The sequence below is a fragment of the Oncorhynchus keta genome, chromosome 34, assembly GCF_023373465.1.
Source record: "Oncorhynchus keta strain PuntledgeMale-10-30-2019 chromosome 34, Oket_V2, whole genome shotgun sequence".
Lineage (NCBI taxonomy): Eukaryota > Metazoa > Chordata > Actinopteri > Salmoniformes > Salmonidae > Oncorhynchus > Oncorhynchus keta.
The window spans coordinates 74,358,108-74,383,498 of NC_068454.1; the positions used below are offsets into that span (position 1 = coordinate 74,358,108).

Consider the following 25,391-nt stretch of genomic DNA (forward strand, 5'->3'; position numbering starts at 1 on the left):
TCCCTTTCCTTCCTCTTTCTGTACAACCAAAGTGAGGCAGTCATTAAACAGGGATTAAGAGACAGGCTTTCATAATGTAGCAGAAAGGACATGATACAGCCCCCAGAATGGAGGTAAGGCTGAACTCGAGGCTTTAAATTAAAGATAAAAGGACTTGAGATATGATTTTGCTTTATTTGAATGTGATTTGTAAAATAACCCTTGAAACGTGTTTGATAACCTATTATAAAATTATGTTATGATGGATTATGATAGGTAAATGAAAGCTGTAGAATTTGCTATGGATTATGATGAGTGAAATGAAATTGAACAACTTATTTGTTAAATTAGTAAAATTGCTGCATGCAGCAGTATAAAAGTCAATGCTTTGATTTCACAGTGGTTGAGGGTCTTTCTATAAACTAGGGTACAAGCTGTTTAATTAGCCTACATTTTGATATTTTCCCACATCAGGAAGAACATTTCTGAATGATAGTCAAGTGACGAGCAACTGTGGTGATAGTGCATGAAGTGTTCACAAGTTACAGTGCCTTAGGAAAGTATACTGACCCAGACTTATTCTAAAATTGATTAAATACTTTTTTCCCTCAATCTATACACAATAACCCATAATGACGAAGCAAAAACAGGTTTAGAAATGTTGGCTAATTTATAAAAATATCTATATATAATTTTACATAAGTACTCAGATCCTTTACTCGGTATTTTGTTGAAGCACCTTTGGCAGCAATTACAGTTTCCAGTTTAACTACAAGCTTGGCACACCTGAATTTGGAGAGTTACTCCCATTCCTCTCTGCAGATTTTCCCAAGCCCTGTCAGGTTGGATGGGGAGCGTTGCTGCACAGCTATTTTCAGGTCTCTCCAGAAATGTTAGATCAGGTTTAAGTCTGGCATTGAGACTTGTCCCGAAGCCACTCCTGAATTGTCTTGGCTGTGTGCTTAAGGTTGTTGTCCTGTTGGAAGGTGAACCTTCACCCCAGTCTAAATTCCTAAGAGGTCAAGAGCAGGTTTTCATCAAGGATCATGATTATGCCACCACCATGCTTCACCGTAGGGATGGTGCCAGTTTTCCTCCAATCTTGGTTTCATCAGACCCGAGAATCTTGTTTCTCATGGTCTGAGAGTCTTTACTGTAGGTTACTTATTGCAAACACCAAGCAGGCTGTCATGTGCCTTTTATTGAGGAGTGGCTTCCGTCTGGCCACTACCATAAAGGCCTGATTGGTGGAGTGCTGCAGAGATGGTTGTCCTTCTGGAAGATTCTCCCTTATCCACAGAGGAACTCTGGAACTCTGAGGAACAGAGGAACTCTGGGTCACATCCGTGACCAAGGCCCTTCTCCCCCAATTGCTCAGTTTTGCGGGGCAGGCAGCTCTAGGAAGAGTCTTGGTGGTTCCAAACTTCTTCCATTTAAGAATTATGGAGGCCTCTGTTCTTGGGGACCTTCCATAAACATGTAAATAATATTCTGGACATACAGTACCTTCGGAAAGTATTTAGACCCCTTTACTAAAGTGTATCAACATTTTCTGGTACCCTTCCCCAGATCTGTGCCTCGACACAATCCTGTCTCGGCACTCTACGGACAATTCCTTCGACCTCATGGCTTAGTTTTTGCTCCGACGTGTACTATCAATTGTGGGACCTTATATAAACAGGTGTGTGCCTTTCCAAATCATGTCCAATCAAAAGAATTTATCACAGGTGGACTCCAATCAAGTTGTAGAAACATCTCAAGGATGATCAATGGAAACAGGATGCACCTGAGCTCAATTCCAAGTCTCATAGCAAATGGTCTGAATACTTACGTAAATAAGGTATGTTTGTTAATTGTAATTAGAGGTTGACCGGTTATGATTTTTCAATGCCGATACCGATACCGATTATTGGAGGACCAAAAAAAGCTGATAATAATAATCTGCATTTTTTTGTGTAATAATGACAATTACAACAATACTGAATTAACACTTTCCTTTTACCTTAATATAATACATCAATAAAATCAATTTAGCCTCAAATAAATAATGAAACATGTTCAATTTGGTTTAAATAATGCAAAAACAAAAGTGTTGGAGAAGAAAGTAAAAGTGCAATATGTGCCATGTAAAAAAAGCTAACGTTTAAGTTCCTTGGTCAGAACATGAGAACATATGAAAGCTGGTGGTTCCTTTTTACATGAATCTTCAATATTCCCAGGTAAGAATTTTTGGGTTGTAGTTATTATAGGAATTATAGGACTATCTCTCTCTATTATACCATTTGTATTTCATATACCTTTGACTATTGGATGTTCTTATAGGCACTTTAGTATTGCCAGTGTAACAGTATAGCTTAAGTCCCGTCCCTCTCCTCGCTCCTACCTGGGCTCGAACCAGGAACACGTCGACAGCCACCCTCAAAGCATCGCTACCCATCGCTCCACAAAAGCTGCGGCCCTTGCAGAGCAAGGGGAACAATTACTCCAAGTCTCAGAGCGAGTGACGTCACCGATTGATATGCTATTAGCGCACACCCCGCTAACTAGCTAGCCATTTCACATCGGTTACACCAGCCTAATCTCGGGAGTTGATAGGCTTGAAGTCATAAACAGCTCAATACTTGAAGAACAGTGAAGAGCTGCTGGCAAATGCACTAAAGTGCTGTTTGAATAAATGCTTACAAGCCTGCTGCTGCCTACCACGGCTCAGTCAGACTGCTCTATCAAATATCAAATCATAGACTTAATTATAACAGAAATACGAGCCTTTGGTCATTGATATGGTCGAATCCGGAAACGATCATTTCAAAAACAAAACGTTTATTCTTTCAGTGAAATACGGAACCGTTCCGTATTTTATCTAACGGGTGGCATCCCTAAATATTGCTGTTACATTGTACAACCTTCAATGTTATGTCATAATTATGTACAATTCTGGCAAATTAATTACAGTCTTTGTTAGGAAGAAATTAACTTCACACAGTTCGCAACGAGCCAACCGGCCCAAACTGCTGCATATACCTTGACTGCTTGCACAGAACGCAAGAGAAGTGACACAATTTCCTTAATTATAAGAAATTAATGCTAGCAAGGCAATATTAACTAAATATGCAGGTTTAAAAATATATACTTGTGTACTGATTTTAAAGAAAGGCATTGATGTTTATAGTTAGGTTTGGTTAGGTTTGGCTAGGTTTGGCAACGGCAGTGCTAAATCATCACCCATTTGGCGAAGTAGGCTGTGATTCGATGAGAAATGAACAGGCACCGCATCGATTATATGCAACGCAAGACACGCTAGATAAACTAGTAATATCATCAACCATGTGTAGTTAATTAACTAGTGATTATGTTAAGATTGATTGTTTTTTATAAGTTAAATGCTATCTAGCAACTTACCTTGGCTTCTTGCTGCCCTCGCGTAACAGGTAGTCAGCCTGCCACGCAGGCTCCTCGTGGAGTGCAATGTAAGGATGGTGGTTAGGTTAGAGCGTTGGACTAGTAACCGGAAGGTTGCAAAAACGAATCCCTGAGCTGACAAGGTAAAAATCTGTCGTTCTGCCCCTGAACAAGGCAGTTAACCCACCGTTCCTAGGCCGTCATTGAACTTAAGAATGTGTTCTTAACTGACTCGCCAAGTTAAATAAAGGCGTAAAAAAAACGTTAAAAAACGTATTATTATGATTATTATTATTTTATTATTTTTTTAAATCGGCCAAATCGGTGTCCAAAAATACAGATTTACGATTGTTATGAAAACTTGAAATCCACATTGGATCTAATATTCCTAGCGAATTGATGTTGATCACCTGTTGTTGCCTCCTTGATTTACAGCAGGGTCTCCATACTCATTGTGTAGTACAGACTATAATATAGACACAACATGTAAAGTATTGGTCCCAACATACGCACCAAAAACATCTCTCAAATATTTGCACAAATGTGTTTACATCCCTGTTAGTGAGCTTTTCTCCTCTGCCAAGATAATCCATCTACCTGACAGGTATGGCATATCAAGAAGCTGATTAAACAGCATAATCATTATACAAGTGCACCTTGTGCTGGGGACAATAAAAGGCCACTTTCAAATGTGCAGTTGTCACACAACGTCACAGATGTCTCTAGTTGGATGGAGTGTGCAATTGGAGTATTTCTGTCTGTAATAAAGCCCTTTTGTGGAGAGTCAGGATTTCACATGACTGGGCAGGGGTGCAGCCATGGGTGGGTAATTGGCCCACCCACTGGGGAGCCAAGTCCACCCATGGCTCTGCACCCCTGCCCAGGGGCCCCACTATTTATTTAAATGGGTTGATTAGATCCCAATATTAAACATGGACCCCCTATTTATAGAAAAACCCCTGAGCAGCATTCATATGTTCCATTTATTTATCTGGATTGGGGTAAATTCCAATTTAATTTAGTGCCATTCAGCATATGAACTGAAACTATTCATACTTTCAAGAATGCAAGTATAAAAATTGCAATTCATTTGAGAAATTCTCATTTAAATTATGTCATTGGAATTTCAAATTGCTTCCCGATTTGACTGAAGCGAAATCTTTTTAAGCAGTCTGGTGTAGTGGTTAGCACCCAAGACTCTGGGCCACATATACGCCTGGCGATGTGGGTACAATTCCCTCTTAACCCGTCCTCTCTGTATCTGCCTCCCTCCACATTTTCGACTATCACTGTCCATGAAAAAATTAAATACCAAAAACATATTTAAAAACAAAACTGAACTTTGTCCAACTGGGCAAATTTTAAATTTGTCAAATTTGATTGGACTTAAAAGACCCCATTGGGAGATGTTTGAGTTGAGGTTGAGGTTGAGGTGTATCATGATATGGTGAAGGAAAGTACCTAATTGAAAAGAGGAACCTGAAAGCCACAAGAACTGAGACTTTTGTTTTCCAATTAAGTCACGGAGAAATGTATTGTAAAGTTGCTAAAATGTGTTTTTCCCTTCTCCCATTTAGCTGGCTTTCTTATCAGCATTCTCAACCATGGATAATAAAGGAGTATAATTCAGGATGATTATCACAGCCATACAACTCTTTTGAAGAAAGAAAATCAGCTTTATTTTCCCAATGCATTCCGATGCATTTCCTGGAACTTAAAATTAATGTACTGTGATTTTAAAGGACAGGATTCTCCTTTGAAAGATTTCAGAACCATTGGACAGGATGTAGAACATTACTCACCTTATTCCTCTACTGCTGCACTCGTCAGACAACATGGCCGGGTTAAAATATAACATATTAGTATCAGTAGCAATTGTCCTTCACATTGCCCAGTTCACCGTTGGCTATAGCTTCAGGAATTGCACTGAGGACCCAAACTCAAACCACACAATATTCCTTTGTATCCGTCACCAGGCAAAGAACATTTCTGCCATTATAGGTGACCTGCCACCCTATGCCACCACAATTATAATCTCCATAAACCTGATAAAACACATACCAGACAATACCTTTGTTCACCTTCCTAACCTCAGGACACTTCAGATTGACAATAACCATCTGGAGACTATAGACAACCAGGCATTCCAAAATATGAGCCAACTGAAGAGCCTAAACCTGTCCTTGAACAAAATATCAAATCTCAGCTCCTCTGTGTTTCAAGACCTCAAAAACCTTGTCAACCTGTCACTAAATAATAACTCAGTGATTAGGCTCCCTCCAGGTATTTTCTCCTCACTCTCCAATCTGGATGTCCTCATATTACGGCAGAACTACCTGAACAACTTCTCTGCGGTGGCAGAATCTGTGACTCACTTATCGAAGCTGACAAAACTAGATCTGTGCAATAACTATCTAACGTCCCTCCATCATTCTAACCAAACAGACCTACCAGAGTCCCTCACCACCCTCTATCTCTGTAAAAACAAACTGGTCACTTTAGCATGTGAGTGGGGATTCCTCAGCCATGTACTACTGCTGGATCTCTCCTACAATGACCAGCTCCCTTCAAGGGCTTTCCAAGGTGTGGACTTGCGGAAGCTAAACTACATGCGTTTGCGTTCAACCAATGTTACAGTGCCAGAGCTTTTCAATGTCAGCAATGTTAGAGGTGGAAACATAGACTTCTCTGGTATGGGGTTGAAGACTGTCAATCTGCTCATGGAGTTATGCAGCCTTTTGAGTACAAAGGTCAAATTTGTTAAAAAGCTGAGTCTGGGAAGCAATGGGATTCTGTCATTGCGAAAGAACACACTTTCAAACTGTCCACCAATCCGAGGTTTATTGGACCTTTCTTTCAACCAGTTGAAGAAGGTAAGATGCCTCCACTTTCTCAAAGGACAGGATCAAATCAAGAAATTCACAGCAGAGAAAAACCACCTCACCTCCCTAATGTCCTGCAACAGACAGAACCTCTCTTTCCCAAATCTGACAGATCTGAGCTACCGTTACAATCGCATACTCAATGTGAACTCTTTTGCTTTCCACCACACACCAAATGTGAAGACCCTACAACTCAATATAAACATAATCGCCTATCTTGACCATAAGGCTTTCAGTGGGCTGACTAATCTTGTCACACTGCGTCTGGACAATAACCTCCTGACAGATCTGTACAAGGATAGCTTTGAAGATCTGCATAGCCTGGAAATACTTAACCTACGTAACAATCAGATAGCTGTTATTTTCAACAAGACTTTCCATTCACTCAAACACCTGCACATTTTGGATCTTGGAGGGAACAAAATTACTCATTTTGAAGAGTCAGCCTTTGTGGGGCTCGATAACCTGGCCAATTTTTACCTTGATGGAAACAATCTCAAACAGATTGACAGCTCCAAGTTTAAACCATTCCATGCTACTCTTGAAGTTCTTGATCTACATGGGAATCAGGTTAGCTTCTCTTCTAAACGCACCAACTCTCCTTTCGTGAATCTAACAAAACTTCGCAACCTCAAACTAGATGCGCAGATGCCCCACGGCCTCAACATGCTGCCTTATGCCTTTTTCCGTGGTCTCAACTCCCTCCAATCGCTCTACCTTACCGACAATCACATCTTCAGCTTCGCAGCAGACACTTTTGACGATCTGACCAACTTGACTTTCCTCTCCTTGGACAACTCCTGTGCCGGGGTGATGCAGCTGCAGCCGGGTGTCTTCAAAAACCTGCGGAAATTGAGCAAGCTCAGTGCAAGGAACATGGGCATCCAGTCCATCTCAAAGGAGGTTTTTGGGAATCTGACAGAGCTGCAGATCTTGCTTCTCAACCAAAACGTAATGCAATCCTTAGATGTGAATGTGCTGGAGGCTCTCCCTAAACTGCGCTACCTGGACCTGCGCAACATTCCTCTTAGTTGCACCTGCCTCAACAGTGACCTGCAGAACTGGACTTTGACTAACCAGAGAGTCCAGTTAGTCTTACTATACAGTCTACAGTGCCAAGATAAAAAACTCCAAAAAAGCTTCTACAACTTTGACACCAATGTTTGCTACCTGGACCTGGGAGAGTACCTTTTTGCCACCACAACCACTGTGATTTTACTGCTGACTATAATCCCACTTCTCTACACCAAGCTGTATTGGAAACTGAAGTATAGCTATTATGTGTTCCGCTCCTGGTTCGGCCAACACTGGCGCAGGCTGAGGGAGAAAGAGGAGCACTGCAAATACGATGCTTTCATCTCCTATAACTCGGCGGACGAGCCCTGGGTACTTGACCAGCTACTTCCAAACCTGGAGGGCAACGGAGCCTCTTTCAGGCTGTGCCTGCACCACCGTGACTTTGAGCTGGGCCGCAACATCGTGGACAACATCGTCTCCGCCGTGTACAGCAGCCGCAAGACCATCTGCGTGGTTAGTAGGCACTTCCTGTGCAGCGAGTGGTGTTCCCTGGAGATCCAGCTGGCCAGCTACAGGCTCTTCCATGAGCTCCGGGATGTGCTCCTGCTCATCTTCCTGGAACCCATCCCTGAAAGGCAGCTCTCAGCTTACCACCGTATGAGAAAGGTCATGTTGAAGAAGACCTACCTGCAGTGGCCGGGGTCAGACTGCACGGACCCGGTCAAGGCTCAGGAACTGTTTTGGAACCATCTGAGGAGGGCGCTGAGGAGTGGGAGCAGCAGGTTTGAAGAGGATGAGGGGAGGGAGGAATACTTCAATCAGCCACCGATGGATGATGATAACTATTACTTAATGCCTTAAGGAAATGGTAATAGGACACATTTTTCCCTAGCAGCAGTCTGATTCCTGGATATGAAACAAAGGTCAATGTAGTAAAAGTACAGAAATTATGCACACACAGACACATACAAAGACAGAGAGAGGAACTGAATCTCTTGTAAATGTGCCCTCTGTGCCATGATTTCTACTTGCTTGAAATCCAGCATCGTCTATGCTTTGATTTAGTGCTATAATAACCTTAATTCATTTTTTTTGGGGGTTGTAACTTGCCCATGGAAGAAAATATTTAAAAAAAATCTTGTTCTGTACTAAATAATATTGTGATACTGTTTGTACATTTAAAATATGAAATGGCAATGGAAATATGATCAGACATACCCTGACAAATCATGTTGCAAAGTTAAAGAATATTAAAATTAAGTATACATCTTGTTGGTAAATGTCACTGTCTCAAATCAGCAAGACACCGACAGATGAGACCTATTACTTAAGGAAAGGGTTAGAGGACACGCGTTGCCCTGGCAGAAGCCTGATTCCAAGACATTAAACAAAGTTCCATGTAGTAAAAGTACTGCAATTATGCACACCCACACACATAGAAACAGAGAGAGGAACTGAATCTCTTGTAAAAGTGCCCTCCGTGCCATGACTCTGTCCACTACCCTCGCTATTGTTATTTTACTGCTGCTCTTTAATTATTTGTTACTTTTATTTTAAATGTTTTACTTATTACTTATTTTTTTCTTAAAACTGCATTGTTGGTTAAGGGCTTGTAAATAAACATTTCACTGTAAGGTTAGAGGACACACTTCGCCCTGGCAGCAGCCTGTTTCCAGAACATTAAACAAAGTTCGATGTAGTAAAAGTACTGAAATTATGCACACCTGTTGTATTCGGCGCATGTGACAAATAACATTTTATTTGATGTTCTACTTTCTTGAAATCCAGCATTGCTTATGCTTTGATTGACTGCTATAAGCTAAAGCCATCATTTGTTTTATTTTATAATTTGCTTTCATGGAAAAAATGAACTTAATCCTGTTGTGATCAGTACATAATAATATTGTAATACTGTATGTACATTTAAAAGATGCAAAATGGAAATGGTAAATAAGATGAGACGTACCTTGACAAATCATGTTGCAAAGTGAATTGAAATATTCTATAAGTATTGTTATTGTAAAATATTTCTTGTTGTAAAATATCACTGTCTCAATCAGTAGTACACAACCTAAAACAAGTAAATTAATGATATATTATTAGATTTTAATATAAGATACAGTGTGTACAGTATTTTACTTACAGGTTCATTTTATTCAGTCCATCTTACAGGGGGAGAATTGTATACCCCTCATGTCCTCGCTCCTTCTCAAAACCAATTGGAGAAAAAGGTCAGAGGGGAGTGACCTCTGGCTTTCTCATCCAATGGGTTTTGAGAAGGAGACAAGGCGAGCAATATGCAATTGGGATCTACCCATGGACAGCAGACAATCCTCTGCAGAATGCATTCATGCTAATTCATGTCTTTGATAATCTGTGCTAAAGCATTCTGCTTGTCAAAAATAATAAAAGTATACTTTAAGTAGGCCCACTGGCCACAAAAAAAAACACAAGAGCCAGATTCTTGGATATTTTGTACTGCCATAGTTGACTTGTCCACTGTGGCTGTCTGTAAACAACATACCGCATAAATTCTGCAATGCATTTTCTCTTATAGTGCTTCTGTATGTTTTTGCATGCACATGTTTCAATTAGAAGTATTCATGAAATAAAAAATAAATTCTGCTGCTGTTACCTTTCTACAGCATAATTGTGTTTTTACTGTCCAGGCTGTAAGTAGTTTTAGAGTATGTGAAATGTATGAAATAACATTTCTTTTAAAAATAATGTTCTCACACATTTAACTTACATTTGTAAATATACAAACAACATTTCCTGGATGGCACTTTGTCTTTCTGCCCATCATATGATGGTATTCAATAACAATAAATAAATATATCAAGTCAGTTGTAATTGTAAACAATTGGACTTGACGGTATGCATTTAGAAAAAAACTCAACAACATAGCATTGTGCTTATGCATGTCTCTACTACATAGAGGATCAGTACAGTCTCATTCGGGGGAAAGACCAGCGTTCAGGGCTGGGGAAAGCAGGTAGGGACCCATGTGGCAGAGGAGGGGACAGGCCACTCTCCAGCATGTTGGAGGGGGGATAGTAGTCCATGTCAGGAAGGTGGGACCTGGAGATTACAGGGCTGGTTGGGGGGCGACGGTTGAAGCGATAGAAAGGGTGGAGCTGATGACTATCTAGTGGATAGTGGGTAGGAGCAGAAAAGGATGAGGAAGAACCACCAAAATGGCTTCTTTCAATGTCGTATGGATCTTGTTGCTGTGGCAAGTGTCTGTCTCTGTGTCCCTCTGTTGGCCCTGTGGGATACTGCAGGAAACACTGCATACTCCTCTCATGATAGAAAGGCTCACTGCTCCTCTCTCTCACTGTTTCTGTCTGGTTTAGAAAACTCAAATCTGGGTCATACCTCCAGTTCTCAAAGTGATCCACCCTGGTTGACTCTCTCATGCTTCCCCTGTCGAATACGTCATCCCAGGGCTGAGGCAGACCGGATTGAGCTGCCCAAGGTGAGGAAGGAGGGGGGGCAAAGACATGGTGGCGAGAGGGGGAACCAGAGGGCTGGAGGTCCATGAGGAAGTGCGAGGAGGAAGCGGGCCTAAGTAGTTCTCCGATCAGTTCCCCAACCTGCTCCACACTGGGGTTGGGGTTCCATGCAGCAGCCTAAAGAGAAGCGAGTGTGGCAGCAATTGGTTTGTTATCATACAGTATATCTAAGTATTGCAAAGAATGTCATTTAGAACATTCTGTGACAATTTCACAAACAAAATGTACTGTAGCATTATAGTAGCACGTTCTACTGCAAATTTGTTTAGGAAATCCTATCACAATAAACCTACAATTACCAATTATATATAAGATGTCAATTCACCATTTTTATTTACTATTACGCTATATGGCTGATGATGACTGATAGTTCAATGTCTTATGCTCGTACCGTGTCCAGGCTGTTCTGCGACCCAATGAGGGGCTGAGGAGGGGTCATTCTGTTGGGGCATAGCTGCTTCCTCCTCCTCTTGTTGGGGGCTGACCTCTGGGCGTCCAGGCACGGATGCTCCACCATGCTCTCTCCAAAACCACCATCCAATGGAGCTGTGATAGTTGAAAAATCATTCAACTAAACTACACCACTGAAGATATTTTCAAAGTCCCCACTGTGGTGTACAATACTATCGATATCGAAATGCAGTTAGGCTACAATAAAACATTTGACAAATAATACAGATAGGCCACAATTTCAATCAATATGATCTGATTAGTTACAGTATGATTATATGATCAAGAGTACAGAGGATTCCATTTCTTATTGCGGTCCTCAACCCAACACTCACAACCGCAAGCACATTATATACCATACCTGCAGGCCAGCCTCCATATGCACCTACGCCTTCCAGGATTGTGCTCTGCCCCAGCCCGGCCCTGGTTGTGGTGGGTCCTGTACCGAAGCTGAGACGTCGCTGCACATTGAGTAGGTTCTCCTGCAGCTGGAGCCCGTGCCTCTCCCGTAGGGCCTGCAGCAGCACCTCCCTACTTTCCGCCACAAGGTGTCTCCTGCGGAGCAGTGGCAGCTGCAGAGACCTGCACAGACGCGCAGCTACCACACTGACAGGGTTGGTGACAGTTTGCTGCATCTGATTGTCTGAGCTCTCACTGAGTCCACATCTTGCTGAGAAGGAAGACATTGTGATGTTTGGACTGGGCCTGAATGTCTGTGTGTGTGGGAGAATAGGTCCATGGTTTTTGGGGGTCTGCTCCATGGTAAGGACAACAGGCTTAACCTCAGCCCTTGTGTCAGGTGGTCTCTCATTTTCATTCTTTCCACTGGGTGACAACAGTGTTTCACAGACTACAGGCCTGGGCCCCTTGCTCTTGTTTCGAACCACACATGAGGGACTCTCTGTGGATGATAGGGTAACTACGCCGCCCTCTGATGATGTCAGACCGCTATGATGTGTCTGTCCTGGTGTGATACCAGACTCCTGGCTGTTAGAGTGACTGGCTACATTCTTCTCCAGACAAACCTGAATAGATGTGAATTTTCTTCTGAAATCCTCTTGTGTATCCCCATGAGAACACTTAAAAAGTCTGCTTTCTGAATTAGACCTATACTCATCACACTTGTTGGCCTTAGTACTACTCTTTGCTACTACTCTTTCTACTCTCCCTTTATCTGGATCCTCCTCAACATTGTCAGGAACAGCAACTTCACCCACATCTGAATCAGGCCCAGGAGAGGAGAAAGGAAGGGAAGATGAGGGTGGAAGGGGGGGAAGAGTAGCAGTAGTTTTGCCTCGCTCCCCGCGCTGCCCAAGCTTCTCCAACTTCCTCTGCTCACTCAGCAGGCGCTCGATGTCGATGGACTTCACCTCATGGTTGAACAGGCCATGGTGGCCGATGAGACGGTTGTTCGTGATGATGCTGGGCTCTTGCCCAGCGGGGACGACGCGGGCTAATGGGGCATCTCTCCGTGGAGGAAGGCGAGAGCAGCTTTGGCAGCAACCATGACAGTGGTCCTTCTCTTTGCTGCTTTGGTGCTGGTGGGATCTGCTATTTGATCCTCCTCTGCTTACCTGTCTCCTCTCCTTGCGTGTTTTTAGTCGTTTAGTCTTGTTCGTCTGGCTGTTTTGTGCTTCTGTGTTCTTGGTATGGCTTGAAGAGCAGCAGTGTGGAGTGGATCTGTTGGTTGGGCTACAGGTTTTATCTGTAGACTTGAAGTGCTTGCTAAAAACATGCAGGACATTCTGCTTCTCTGTTAAGGCTCTGCCATGTAGATGGCTCATCATGAGGTGGAATGCTAGGTGCACAGAAAAGACTGAATAATTTAAAAAAAAAATCTGGCTGTTGGGTCACATGCAGAAGTATTATTTGAAACAGAACACTTTTGATCATTAACACAAATTAATGAAACCTGGAACATTAGCTAACGTTGTCAGAAAAATAACTTCCACTAGCAAACCAAGTAGCTAGATATGGCCAACATTATTAAGCTCGCAAGACAAAACAGTTCACAATAACAAAAAGTATTCAATCAGCACACATGAACAAAATAATGTTGTTGATTAGCTAGCGAGCTTACGTTAGCTAACGTTAGTAAACAAACGGCAGTCACTCACCAGCAATTTTTTTCTGGACAAATTAGGCACAGGTGCAGGAAATCAAGGCGAAATTTAAAAAAGACTAGAAAGATACCCCGATACAGTGTTGCATGTACCAGTGATATTATGTAACATAAACTAGCAAGATACAGAAAACGTGTAATCTGCAATTTCGCAAACTATCCAAAAATGGAAGTTGGGGTAAACACAATCTAGTTTTGAAAATGTTTGGTTGCCCAGCAACGTCCCGGACTAGCCACCAACATCACATTGAAAAGGTGATGTGCTAATCAATGTAGCTGCGCGTGTTCGTGTAGGGTATATTCAGCAATATCACCCAACTGAGTAAAACAGCACATTTAATTTGCATAATTTCCTCATGTGGCACATGCAGTATTAGCTGGCTGGTGCGAACTAACTAATATACAGAGTAACGTAATAGATAACTAAACTTTCAATTTACGTCACTTTCAATGAAACAACCATCTACGTTTGTGAAATTGGCGAGACGTAAATCGAACATGATTTGATTAATGACATGACGCGGGAGAGTTCGGCGATAATCGCAGTCTTTTGTAAAGTTATATGTTTGAATGAAGAAGTTGAGAAGCTCCCATGGTCTGTCAGTTAGTTGGTCCCGTGTACCTCAGTTGATGGCGCTTTCAACGCCAAGGTTGTTGATTCGATTCTTGGGGGGAAGAAGTATGAACATGTAAGCACTATTGCTCAGGATAATAACGTCTGCAAAATGACTCAAATGTAAAATGTGCTCTACGGCGGCGCGCCTTTCCCTAGTGAACAAACACCGGACGATTCCAAAACTAGAAATGAGGAGGTAGGCTACAGTTTATCCGCAACTATAATTCCCTTTGGCAGTCACTTTGATAGCCATGATTTAGTGAAAATACGTGTTTTTATGAAAGTATTCATACACAGTACTAATTGTATGCGTATACATATCACTAGACTGGAAAAAACAACAATATTTTACTGAAGTAGCTCACCTATGAGTGGTCAATGGTACATTCTATAGGGACTTGAAATTTTACTTTCAGGAACTATCAGGCAGCCCGAACCACAATTACGGTATTGTAAAACAGTAATACCTGTTAGCTATTCAGCAACCACACATATTAATATGAAAAAGTCTGTACGTTGATGCACCACATTGCCAATGCATCATTGGTTCGTAGCACTTTATGCTAACCTTATGATTAGCTAGCTAGCTACTGTATAGCTAGCTGACTATTCCTGTAGCCTGGCTTGACATATGACTAACGAATCCTCGTGTTTTTGGTGAATTTGTGCTAAAGTATTAGTTACTGCAATCGTTATTATTATTATTAGGCCCCATAATATGTGCCAGTGCACGCCCATTTGTGAATAGGGTTACACATTTCACTTGGAATTGTTTTGCACTACTCTACTGTAGTGACCCAGCTAGCTACCCGTGGTTAGTTGCTTTTTGATTCACACACAGTAAGCATCCAACCATCTGCTCTAATCTACCAAGCCTTGATTTTCACTTTGTTTCTTTCTGACACTAGACAGACAAAGTGATGAGCTCAGGAGACTCCAACCCCGCCGCCACACCCACTCCTTGTGTGGACATCCAGGGAGATGGCAGATGGATGTCTTTGGTGTGTATCCTGCTGCCATTTCAGAATCCCAGTAACCTATATTGTCAATTTCCTCTCATGTCCTGATTCAGAGGGTTTGGGTTAAATGCGGAAGACACATTTCGGTTGAACGCATTCAGTTGTGCAACTGACTAGGTATCCCCTTTCCTCTCTCCTTCTGCCTACAGCATAACCACTTTGTGTCTAACAGCAAGGACAAGGAACCAGATGTCCTGTTTGTAGGAGACTCTCTTGTCCAGCTCTTGCACCAGTTTGAGGTAATCTCTCTATCCTGACAGCTGTAATGGGACTGCAAACATTGGTATCATTTGTTGGTTGGAACTTTAGCTAACATAATTTGCCACATTTTAATATTTTCTGATTACAAGTCTTGTTATTTCAGAAGAAGACATGTTAGCTGCTAGGATATGCTAGTTGACATACTGGTATTGGGTTCATTTGTTTTTGTCAGGTGTGGCGAGAGCTGTTCTCCCCTCTCCACGCTCTCAACTTCGGGGTGGGTGGTGACGAAACACAGCACGTCTTGTGGAGATTGAGCAATGGAGAGTTGGCCCACATCAGCCCAAAGGTATGTATACACAAAGACAACACGTTAGTACATTACATTAGAGTTGATCATACACTACTCATTGTTCAGATTTAAACCCTAATGGCTGCACAGATCCATGGTCCCTGTTCCCAGACCAAAAAGCACTTTCAGTATCAATCATTGAAAATGCTTTTAAATGAAGTGGTATGAATGAAACTGCCCACCAAGTTGATGTTTGTGCCTCTGACTCCACCAGGTTGTGGTGCTGTGGGTGGGAACCCATAATCACGGTCACACTGCAGAACAGATCTGTGGAGGCATTATGGCCATAGTCCAACTCATCAAGGATAAGCTGCCGAAGGCTTATACTCTCGTACTGGTGGGTTTTTCTTCCTCTTTTCTACCACATGTGACTTCAAACATTTCCCATTACAACGGTTTATCATTTTCCTGTATGTGATTCACTGTTACTAAGTACTGATGTTCCTTCCTTTGACCTGTTCAACTGCCAGAATCAAATGTCTGCCAGTGTTGAATGTTATGGTTAAAGTTTGCTGAAAGACTTCGCAGAGGACACACTGATAATGTATCTGTGACACTGTGATTCTGTAGCAGCTGGTGTTGTGACTTCCTACAAGCCTCTCGGGCTGGTGTTTACTCAACACTCGGTGCTGTGGGATTATATAAGTACCCTCTCAGACAAGCCCGTTAGACATTTCTCTTGGCTTCTGTTCTGGAGATGTTCTCCCTGAATTCTTGTAATAAACTGAAATTATTTAAATTAATGTGATTGACTGCGCTCCCATTTGTTCACTTGGAAAATCCCCTTTACAACCATTAACCTTTATGATAACCCAAACCTAAATTATGAACTGCATGCTTTATGGACTCCATTATCATTGCTAACTAAATTGGCACGTTTGTCGTTTGGCCGTCTAGTGGCTATAATGCACAGGAGTTTGGTGGGACCTTAATTGGGGAGAATGGGCTTGTGGTAATGGCTGAAGCTGAATCAGTGGAATGGTATCTAAACACATGGTTTTCAGGTGTTTGATGCCATTCCATTTGCTCCATTCCGAAAACATTATTATGAACCGTTCTCCCCCCAGCAGCCTCCTGTGCTATCATGTATGTTTCCAACCACAGGGAGTGCTGCCCAGGGGTAAGATGCCCAACCCCCTACGGGAGAGGAACGCCCAGGTCAACAAGCTGGTCAAGGATGCAGTGTCCTCTCTCCCCCACGCCTCCCTCCTCAACGTTGACCCCGGCTTTGTGCACTCGGACGGCAGCATCTCCCACCAGGACCTGTATGACTTCCTCCACCTCACCCCTCAGGGCTACCAGGCTGTGTGCCAGCCGCTACACGTCCACCTCAAGGGCCTGCTGGAGAAACAGGCTGAAAACTGAATACCAACTGATTGAGAACTGTTGGCCAATGACCCACTCACTACATCAGAGGTAAAAACCCTGGTCCTGGAGAGCCACAAGAGTACAGGCTTTTAGCACATTCACTGCTTTTAGTACAGACTTTTGTTCCAACCCATGATTCAAATAATGATCTAGTCCTTGATTAGTTGAATCACGTTGAATGTTTTGAATGCTGGGCTGGAAGAAAAGCCTGAACTTAAAAGGCTTTCCAGAACCAGGGTTGGTAACCACTGCACAACTCTATTCTATGGGACCGTACTGTAACTTACCACCAAAATGGCTGCGTAGAGGACCGCTAAACACTAATCGGATCAAATATCAGATTTGACCACTTATCACCAATTGAGATGTGATTAAGCAGATTTAAGAGATTGTCCTTCTCTTCAGTTTCATTCTGTATTATGGATATCATGCACCAATATGTTAGGATCTGTCTTTCCTGGCTGATAGATACTTCATAAGAGCTTCCCCACAGAAAGGTTAGGAGAATCAGAAAACCTACCATACTAAAGGTTTGTTTTGTTTCCTCTCAAAATATCAACATTTCCTGTCTTTTTCTCCTCACTTTGAAAACATCTACAGTCCTATTGATCTGATTGGTTACTGATCTGATTAGTTACTAATAATATCATTTAAAATCCCTCAAATTGTGTCCCATATGTGTTTAGACACGGCGACCACGGCGACCATTTACGGTGATGATGCAACAAGGCATCACTTGGCCAGTTGGCTCCACTGTTAAAGCATCACTTGGCCAGTTGGCTCCACTGTTAAAGCATTACTTGTTTCCGGTATCTGTTTGCCACTGTTGCTTTTTGTTACTTGTGAAGATTTAGGCTGAATATGTCTTATTTTGGCTGTAGAAATATGGAGAATGAAGGGGAATTGTATGGTGTATTTGGAGTGAATGATGAGGGCATTTCAAAGTAGCGCTGAGACTGGTGGGTATTTGGCTTGGATATGACATGATACTGAGTCAATGTGTATGGATGTGTTGTAGCTAGCTTATACTTGTCTTGCACTCTTTATTCAAAGGCAGTCACCTCACGAGACCCAAGACTCCCTATAAAGGCTGCGTAGACTGTTTGTATATACTGCAAATGTAGTCCTAACTGCCTTTATCTTGAATGTTGATTGTGGAAAAACTGAATATGTGATGTCAAAATGCAATGCATTAAAACCAATGAAAGCTTACAGTATGCACGGACATTGGTTCTTTGTTTGCAGCTTCCAACCACTGAAGTGTGTCTGCATGATGGCTCTGCAAAGAAACGTTTTTAAACCAAAATAACAACCTTTAGCTGTATCTTGTCAAAATATCCAGAGTGTGTTTGATTGCTTAATGTACTCAAAACAATGGGGGTAGCCAAAGTTCACATGGAACACAACAATGGAGAGATGTATTGTATTGGGATGACCAAACAGTTTTATACCGGCATGTGATGATGTGAGCACATCCAAGATACTGTACCTGCATGTGTTGAGTTATGCCTGATCAGAGAACCACAAGAGAGCTGTCTAGTGACACACAGCACTGTGATGAGACGTTGGACCCACTCCTTGGTATGGTTAGTTGGCAGTGTCAGTTGTCGAGAAGTATTTGTTTACTAGTTCCACCTTACAGCTTCTAACATGCTGAAAATCGAAGCTCAAGAGACCAAGTGTAAATATCTGTTTTTAAGTTGGTCTTCAGAGATACCATCGACATGGTGATGAATGATCCAGCGTAGCGTTGTGGAGCCCAATACCATGACTGATTAATGGAATCCAGCAAGCACCAAACCGTTATTCCATGAAAGAATGTTCATGTTCTGTGATAGTCAATGTGAGATTTGACTCTGTGCAAACAGAACCCTTTCACATAAACTGTCATTTAGTTTCCTCTAATCGCTTGAATGATGATTTGGGCAGCATATTGACCTATCAGATCAATGACGCTTTTAATTCCTCATTGTTTTGCAAGAGGAATATTTGATCATTGTCTTGTTTGCCAAGGAAACACAATCACAGTGTCTGGCTGACAGTTTCAAGCGGCCTTCAAGTCTTCAGGTGAACATTCTATTTAATGAACGTTATTTGTTAGTTTGCTCTGAAAGAAAGTATATTTATTGAACATAAGCCATGAAGGCAGAAGAGTGTTTTTCCATCACAGGTCAGTATCATGAAGGATTCATCCACCCGTCAGGCTGACGTCACTCATCAGTACCACTATGAGATGTTGTTTTGGCCAACGTCCACTTATAAAAGAATCCAGGCAGGTGTAGGTAGGGGGACACGCTTCATACAACATGTCCCATTTTATCTCAGATTGAGACACACGTCTATATAAAGGGCTGAAGTAACTGCGGAGGTTAGTTGTTCATTCAGTAGTAGCTGCAGAGGTGTGTTTGCACATTCACAAGGATATTGTGGCCAGAGGAATGGGAATAAAGATGCTTTTGCTGTTCTGTGTATTGGCATCCACTGGCCAAGGGCAAGGTAAAGTATTGAACATTCTGTTTGATTTACTGTTGAATGTACTTGGCTTTATGATGTACAGTGGTGAGTTATAGCAGGTTACACCTATTACAGCTGCTACTGATGTGCATCATGTGAGGTGTCTGAAAGAACTACATTTAGCTCTTAACTCATATGGAGACTTATAGACATTGCATTTGAATGTTTCTTTCTGATGTTTTGAACTTTTCATGAAGTGTTGCAGAGAGAGCTTCTGGATATCAGGACAGCGACCACTCATCAATATTACTTGCAAAAAGTACAATCATTGGACAATAAATTAGACGAGGTACGATCACGAATTTCCAACCAACGGGACATCAAAAACTAATATCTTATGTTTCATCGAATCGTTTCTGAATGACGACATGGAAAAGATTCAGCTAATGGGATATATACGCTGCACACGCTAGACAGAACAACACACTCCGGGGGGTCTGTGTATATTTGGAAACAACAGCTGGTGCACAAAATCTAAGGAAGTCTCTAGATTTTAATCGCCTGAAGTAGAGTATCTCTTGATAAGCTGTAGACCACACTATTTACCTAGAGTTTTCATCAATTTTTGTCGTGGCTGTTTATTTACCACCACAGACTGACGCTTGCACTAAAACCGCACTGAGTCAGCTGTATAAGCAAACAGGAAATCACTCAACCAGAGGCAGTGTCATAGTGGCTGGGGACTTTAATGCAGGGAAACTTTAATCAATTTTACCTAATTTGTATCAGCATGTTAAATGTGCAACCAGATGGAAAAAAATTATAGATTACCATTACTCCACACACAGAGACGAGTACAAAGCTTTCCCTCGCCCTCCATTTGGCAAATCTGACCATAATCCTATCCTTCTGATTCCTGCTTACAAGCAAAAATTAAAGCAGGAAGCACCAGTGACTCGGTCTATAAAAAAGTGGTCAGATGAAGCAGATGATAAACATCAGGACTGTTTTACTAACACAGACTGGAATATGCTCTGTGATTCTTCCGATGGCATTGAGGAGTACACCACATCAGTCACTGGTTTTATCAATAAGTGCATTGAGGACGTTGTCCCAACAGTGACTGTACGTACATACCCCAACCAGAAGCCATGAATTACAGGCAACATTCACACTGAGCTAAAGGTTAGAGCTGCCACTTTCAAGGTGCGGGACTCTAACACGGAAGCTTGTAAGAAATCCTGCTATGCCCTCAGATGAACCAAACAGGCAATTACCAATACAGGACTAAGATTGAGTCATACTACACCAGCTCAGATGCTCGTCGGATGTGACAGGGCCTACAAACTATTACAGATTATAAAGGGAATCACAGCCGCGAGCTGCCTAGGGACACGAGCCTACCAGACAAGCTAAATCACTTTTATGCTTGCATCGAGGCAAGCAACACTGAGGCATGGATGACAGCATCAGCTGTTCCGGACGAGTGTGTGATCACGCTCTCTGTAGCCGACATGAGTAAGACCTTTAAACAGGTCAACATTCCCAAGGCCGCTGGGCCAGACGGATTACCAGGGCGTGTGCTCCGGGCATGTGCTGACCAACTGGCAGGTGTGTTCACTTACATTTTCAACATGTCCCTGATTGAGTCTGTAATACCAACATGCTTCAAGCAGACCACCATAGTCCCTGTGCCAAGAGCACTAAGGTAACCTGCCTAAATGACTACAGACCCGTAGCAATCACATCCGTAGCCATGAAGTGCTTTGAAAGGCTGGTAATGGCTCACATTAACCCAGAACCCTAAACCCACTCCAATTTGCATACCGCTCAAACAGATCCACAGATGATGAAATCTCTATTGCACTCCACACTGCCCTTTCCCACCAGGACAAAAGGAACACCTACGTGAGAATGCTATTCATTGACTACAGCTCAGCGTTCAACACCATAGTGCCCTCAAAGCTCATCCCTAAGCTGAGGATCCTGGGACTCCTCTGCAACTAGATCCTGGATTCCCTGACGGGCCACACCCAGGTGGTGAGGGTAGGTAGCAACACATCTGCCACGTTGATCCTCAACATTGGAGCCCCTCAGGGGTGCATGCTCAGTCCCCATCTGTACACCCTGTTCACCCATGACTGCATAGTTGGGCACGACTCCAACTCAATCATCAAGTTTGCAGATGACACAACAGTAGTAGGCTTGATTAACAATAACGACGAGACAGCCTACAGAGAGGAGGTTAGGGCTCTGGGAGTATGGTGCCAGGAAAATAACCTCTCACTCAACATCAACAAAACAAAGGAGATGATCGTGCACTTCAGGAAACAGCAGAGGGAGCACCCCCCAAATCGACTTTACCACGGTGGAGAAGGTGAAAAGTTTCAAGATCCTCGGCGTACATATCACTGAGAAACTGAAATGGTCCACCCACACAGACAGTGTGGTTCTGAGGAAGGCGCAACAGCGCCTCTTCAACCTCAGGAGGCTGAAGAAATTTGGCTTGTCACCTTAAACACTCACAAACTTTTACAGATGCACAATTGAGAGCATCCTGTCGGACTGTATCACCGCATGCTACGGCAACTGCACCGCTTACAAACGCAGTGCTCTCCAGAGGGTGTTGCGGTCTGCACAACGCACCATCGGTAGAAAACTATCTGCCCTCCAGGACACCTACACTACCTGTCAGGAAGGCCAAAAAGATCATCAAGGACAACAACCAACCAAGCCACTGCCTGTTCACCCCGCTATCATCCAGAAGGCAAGGTCAGTACAAGTGCATCAAAGCTGGGACTGAGAGACCAAAAAACAGCTTCTTACTTAAGGCCATCAGACTGTTAAATAGCCATCACTAGCACAGAGGCTGCTGCCTATGTACACAGACTTGAAATCACTGTCCACTTTAATAAATGGAACACTAGTCACTTTAATAGTTTACATATCTTGCATTACTCATCTCATATGTGTATACTGTATTCTATACTATTCTACTGTATCTTAGTCTATGCCGCGCTGACATTGCTCGTCCATATATTTATATATTCTTAATTCCATCCCTTTACTTATTGGGTGTATTGGGTATATGTTGTGAAATTGTTAGATATTACTTGTTACATATTACTTGTTACATATTACTGCACTGTCGGAGGTACCCATACCCTGTTTTGCCCGAGTACCTTTTTCCCACTGTATTTTTTTGTTGACACACAGGGGTGTTTTCATGTTGAAGACCCACATGGCCTTCAGGATATTATTTGTCTAATCTAACTAATCTAATAGTGAGCTGGGCTGTTGTCTCTGATTCACCTATCACATTGAGGGTGGAGGTGGCTGTGAGCTGAGGGCTGGTGCTCTGGACCACATAGACCCCTGAGTCGACCACTTTAATGGAGGTCAGGGTCAGAGTCCCCGTGCTGATGTCCACCGAGGCCCTACCGTTGTGACTTGGGAACATGGCCTGCTGGGCCCCGACAAGTTCAGGATCTGAGCGTCCCCCACAGCCCAGCTTCTGCTCTGCAACTGAGTGGCCGGAGACAGGATCAAGGTCACCGTGTTGCCCCCACAGCCCGGGTTCCTAGAGGGAAGCATCTTCACAGCACTGGAGCTCAGCACAACTGGAGAAGAGTGGAAAGGTGGGTCTTTAGCATCCAGTGGTCAACAATCCTGGTCCTGGAACACAACAGGGTGAACCCACATTTGTTCCTCTTCCAGCTAAACAGTTGCTGATTAAGACATACATTAGTTGAATTCACAGTTTTAGTTGTTTTTGAAGTCATATTATCACAGTCAAATATGATCTTGAGGTCACTTAGTCTTTATTTAACATGCAATATTTTGGGGACATTTGTTAGAGTCTACCTGGTAAATACAACTTTGTAATTTTTTAGGAAATTATATAATACAAATACAATAAACAGGTACTCAATAAAAAAATTATAAACTATCTAGTCTTAAACTTTATCCACTTTAGTACAAGTTGTAATTACTAAATTCAATTTTTTTTTCAATGTCTCTTACACTTTAATTTCTCCATCTTCTTTACAGTAAATGAAACTGAAACTTACCTCCCTGAGTTACCTGTATTATTGAAAAATAAGACATGTTACCTTGTATCAAAGCCAGTAGAAGAACATGTGGGACTCTTCCTCTTGTCTCCCACATTGTGTTTAGGTGGTCTATGAGTGCTCCTACTCTTTTATATTAGTATTTTGGGGTCCAGCCCCCTACCCAAATACCTCAGGAAACAAGCTAATGTATCTTTATATGCCAGTGTCCATCATTTAGTACTTGTTCCCGTCAAACTACAACAGAGGTCTAATATTTAGTTTTTTTCCCCCCTGCAAACATTTTCCTTGGTTTCATGGTGTGAATGACCAATTAGGGTAATCTGATTGACAAATGGCGACAGAGAATGTGTGTGATCTCCGAGTTGCCTATACCCCTTCATCCCTCCTGTCTGTCTCCTTCACACTTTGATACAGTAGGTAGCCTTATTGTGGCAATGGCATTGTAGTAAAGAATCATTACAAATATTTTCACAGATCAATTAGACACAAAACAAATATATAAATAGGATTACTTCTATAGTATTTAATTGTGTGTCGTTTAAGTCTATATATTTTCTGACAACAGTTTTACTGGTTTGGAACAGGGCTACAGTCTCTTACAAAACACCATGACAACCAAATGTGTTAAATGTTTATAATGTAGTCAGCAAGTACGGAATAGAACGATACATACTGTACATCAAGTATCATACATATCGTGTCTGTGATATTGTGACGTAATACTTTAGCATACAGTACCTATAACATTGACATCCCCATTTCACAATTTTCCCAAATATTGAGAAATCTCCCTCTGTTATTCCTGGCAGTGTTTGTGTAACAAGGCAAAACACATGTCTTTCACTTCTCCCAGGTCAACACCTGTAGAATTGTGTAATTTGTGGGGACAGGGGGTTTCACTCAATATTAAGAAGGTTTGGTTATGATTTCCATGGGATCATTTCACTGTAACCTTCGTCTTCCATGACAGTGTAGAGTAGACAGGGACGAGGTAAGGAGCATGGGATGTTTATGAGGGGGAACACAGGAGAAGGAAGTGTGCGACCTTAAAAAAGGCACTTACACCACCAAAAGGAATGTACACTAATATCAGACATGGGAACTGTTCAGATTTTGTGTAATTATATGACATGAAATACAATACTTGTTACATGAGCAGGCAGAACATTCAGGCTCGGAATAGAGATTAGTACAATATCCCACTGTTCAACTCAGCTCTCATGGTGTGATGGTGTTATCATATGGTGCCTGTTCTCTCCCTCAGGGCTTTATGTTGGTTAATATGACCTCTTACCCTCAACCTGAGAGCTTTGTAATACAGCATGTGGGTACTTATGTTGGTTTCATAGAATAGCTGAGTGTCTTGTAGCCCTGTAGCCCTGTTCCAAACCAGTAAAACTGTCGTCAGAAAATATATAGACTTAAATGACACACAATTAAATACTATAGAAGTAATCCTATTTATATATATTTTCTGATGTCTAATTGATCTGTGAAAATATTTGTAATGATTCTTTACTACAATGCCATTTCCACAATAAGGCTACCTACTGTATCAAAGTGTGAAGGAGACAGACAGGAGGGATGAAGGGGTATAAGCAACTAGGAGATCACACACATTCTCTGTCACCATTTGTCAATCAGATTACCCTAATTGGTCATTCACACCATGAAACCAAGAAAAATGTTTGCAGGGAAAAAACAACTAAATATTAGACCTCTGTTGTAGTTTGACAAGAACAAGTACTAAATGATGGACACTGGCATATAAAGATATATACTAATATAAAAGAGTAGGAGCACTCATAGACCACCTAAACACAATGTGGGAGACAAGAGGAAGAGTCCCACATGTTCTTCTACTGGCTTTGATACAAGGTAACATGTCTTATTTTTCAATAATATAAGTAAGTCAAGGAGTTAAGTTTCAGTTTCATATGTCCA

At 42.1% G+C, this 25,391-nt stretch overlaps 3 protein-coding genes across 9 annotated transcripts; 2 read left to right on the forward strand and 1 right to left on the reverse strand.

Annotated features, from left to right (window-relative positions):
• On the forward strand, positions 1 to 8,370 carry LOC118367870 (toll-like receptor 13). Its single transcript, XM_035751585.2, has 2 exons — positions 1 to 113; positions 4,956 to 8,370. The coding sequence occupies exon 2, from the start codon at positions 5,214 to 5,216 to the stop codon at positions 8,136 to 8,138; it is 2,925 nt and encodes a 974-aa protein (XP_035607478.2). The 5' UTR covers positions 1 to 113; positions 4,956 to 5,213; the 3' UTR covers positions 8,139 to 8,370.
• Positions 8,371 to 9,362: 992 nt separating this feature from the next.
• si:dkey-250k15.4 (uncharacterized) lies at positions 9,363 to 14,087 on the reverse strand. 2 transcript variants are annotated; one of them, XM_035751588.2, is made up of 4 exons: positions 13,987 to 14,087; positions 11,604 to 13,040; positions 11,184 to 11,338; positions 9,363 to 10,909 (listed from the first exon to the last, which is right to left on the reverse strand). In XM_035751588.2, the coding sequence occupies exons 2-4, from the start codon at positions 13,027 to 13,029 to the stop codon at positions 10,220 to 10,222; spliced, it is 2,271 nt and encodes a 756-aa protein (XP_035607481.1). In that variant the 5' UTR covers positions 13,030 to 13,040; positions 13,987 to 14,087; the 3' UTR covers positions 9,363 to 10,219. The 2 variants fall into 2 exon arrangements, with proteins under 2 accessions (XP_035607481.1, XP_035607479.1); XM_035751586.2 differs by lacking the exon at positions 13,987 to 14,087 and adding an exon at positions 13,360 to 13,501.
• Positions 13,470 to 18,132, forward strand: pafah1b3 (platelet-activating factor acetylhydrolase, isoform Ib, gamma subunit). Of its 6 annotated transcripts, XM_052494814.1 has the most exons (7): positions 13,472 to 13,619; positions 14,137 to 14,176; positions 14,889 to 14,981; positions 15,149 to 15,238; positions 15,433 to 15,549; positions 15,767 to 15,889; positions 16,657 to 18,132. In XM_052494814.1, exons 3-7 carry the CDS (start codon positions 14,901 to 14,903, stop codon positions 16,915 to 16,917), a joined length of 672 nt encoding a protein of 223 aa, XP_052350774.1. In that variant the 5' UTR covers positions 13,472 to 13,619; positions 14,137 to 14,176; positions 14,889 to 14,900; the 3' UTR covers positions 16,918 to 18,132. The 6 variants fall into 6 exon arrangements, with proteins under 6 accessions (XP_052350770.1, XP_052350774.1, XP_052350773.1 ...); XM_052494810.1 differs by lacking the exon at positions 14,137 to 14,176 and having other exon boundaries at positions 13,470 to 13,619; XM_052494813.1 differs by lacking the exon at positions 13,472 to 13,619 and having other exon boundaries at positions 14,037 to 14,176.
• The last annotated feature ends 7,259 nt before the right edge of the window (positions 18,133 to 25,391 follow it).

Coding starts and splice junctions, on each gene's coding strand:
- LOC118367870 (XM_035751585.2), top strand. CDS start 5,214: ATGGCCGGGTTAAAATATAACATATTAGTATCAGTAGCAATTGTCCTT.
- si:dkey-250k15.4 (XM_035751588.2), bottom strand. CDS start 13,029: ATGATGAGCCATCTACATGGCAGAGCCTTAACAGAGAAGCAGAATGTC. Junction 11,339..11,603: donor ATATGGAGGCTGGCCTGCAG/GTATGGTATATA, acceptor CAACTATCACAG/CTCCATTGGATGGTGGTTTT. Junction 10,910..11,183: donor CGCAGAACAGCCTGGACACG/GTACGAGCATAA, acceptor GCTTCTCTTTAG/GCTGCTGCATGGAACCCCAA.
- pafah1b3 (XM_052494810.1), top strand. CDS start 13,566: ATGTTTGGTTGCCCAGCAACGTCCCGGACTAGCCACCAACATCACATT. Junction 15,550..15,766: donor TGGCCCACATCAGCCCAAAG/GTATGTATACAC, acceptor TGACTCCACCAG/GTTGTGGTGCTGTGGGTGGG. Junction 15,890..16,656: donor AGGCTTATACTCTCGTACTG/GTGGGTTTTTCT, acceptor TTCCAACCACAG/GGAGTGCTGCCCAGGGGTAA.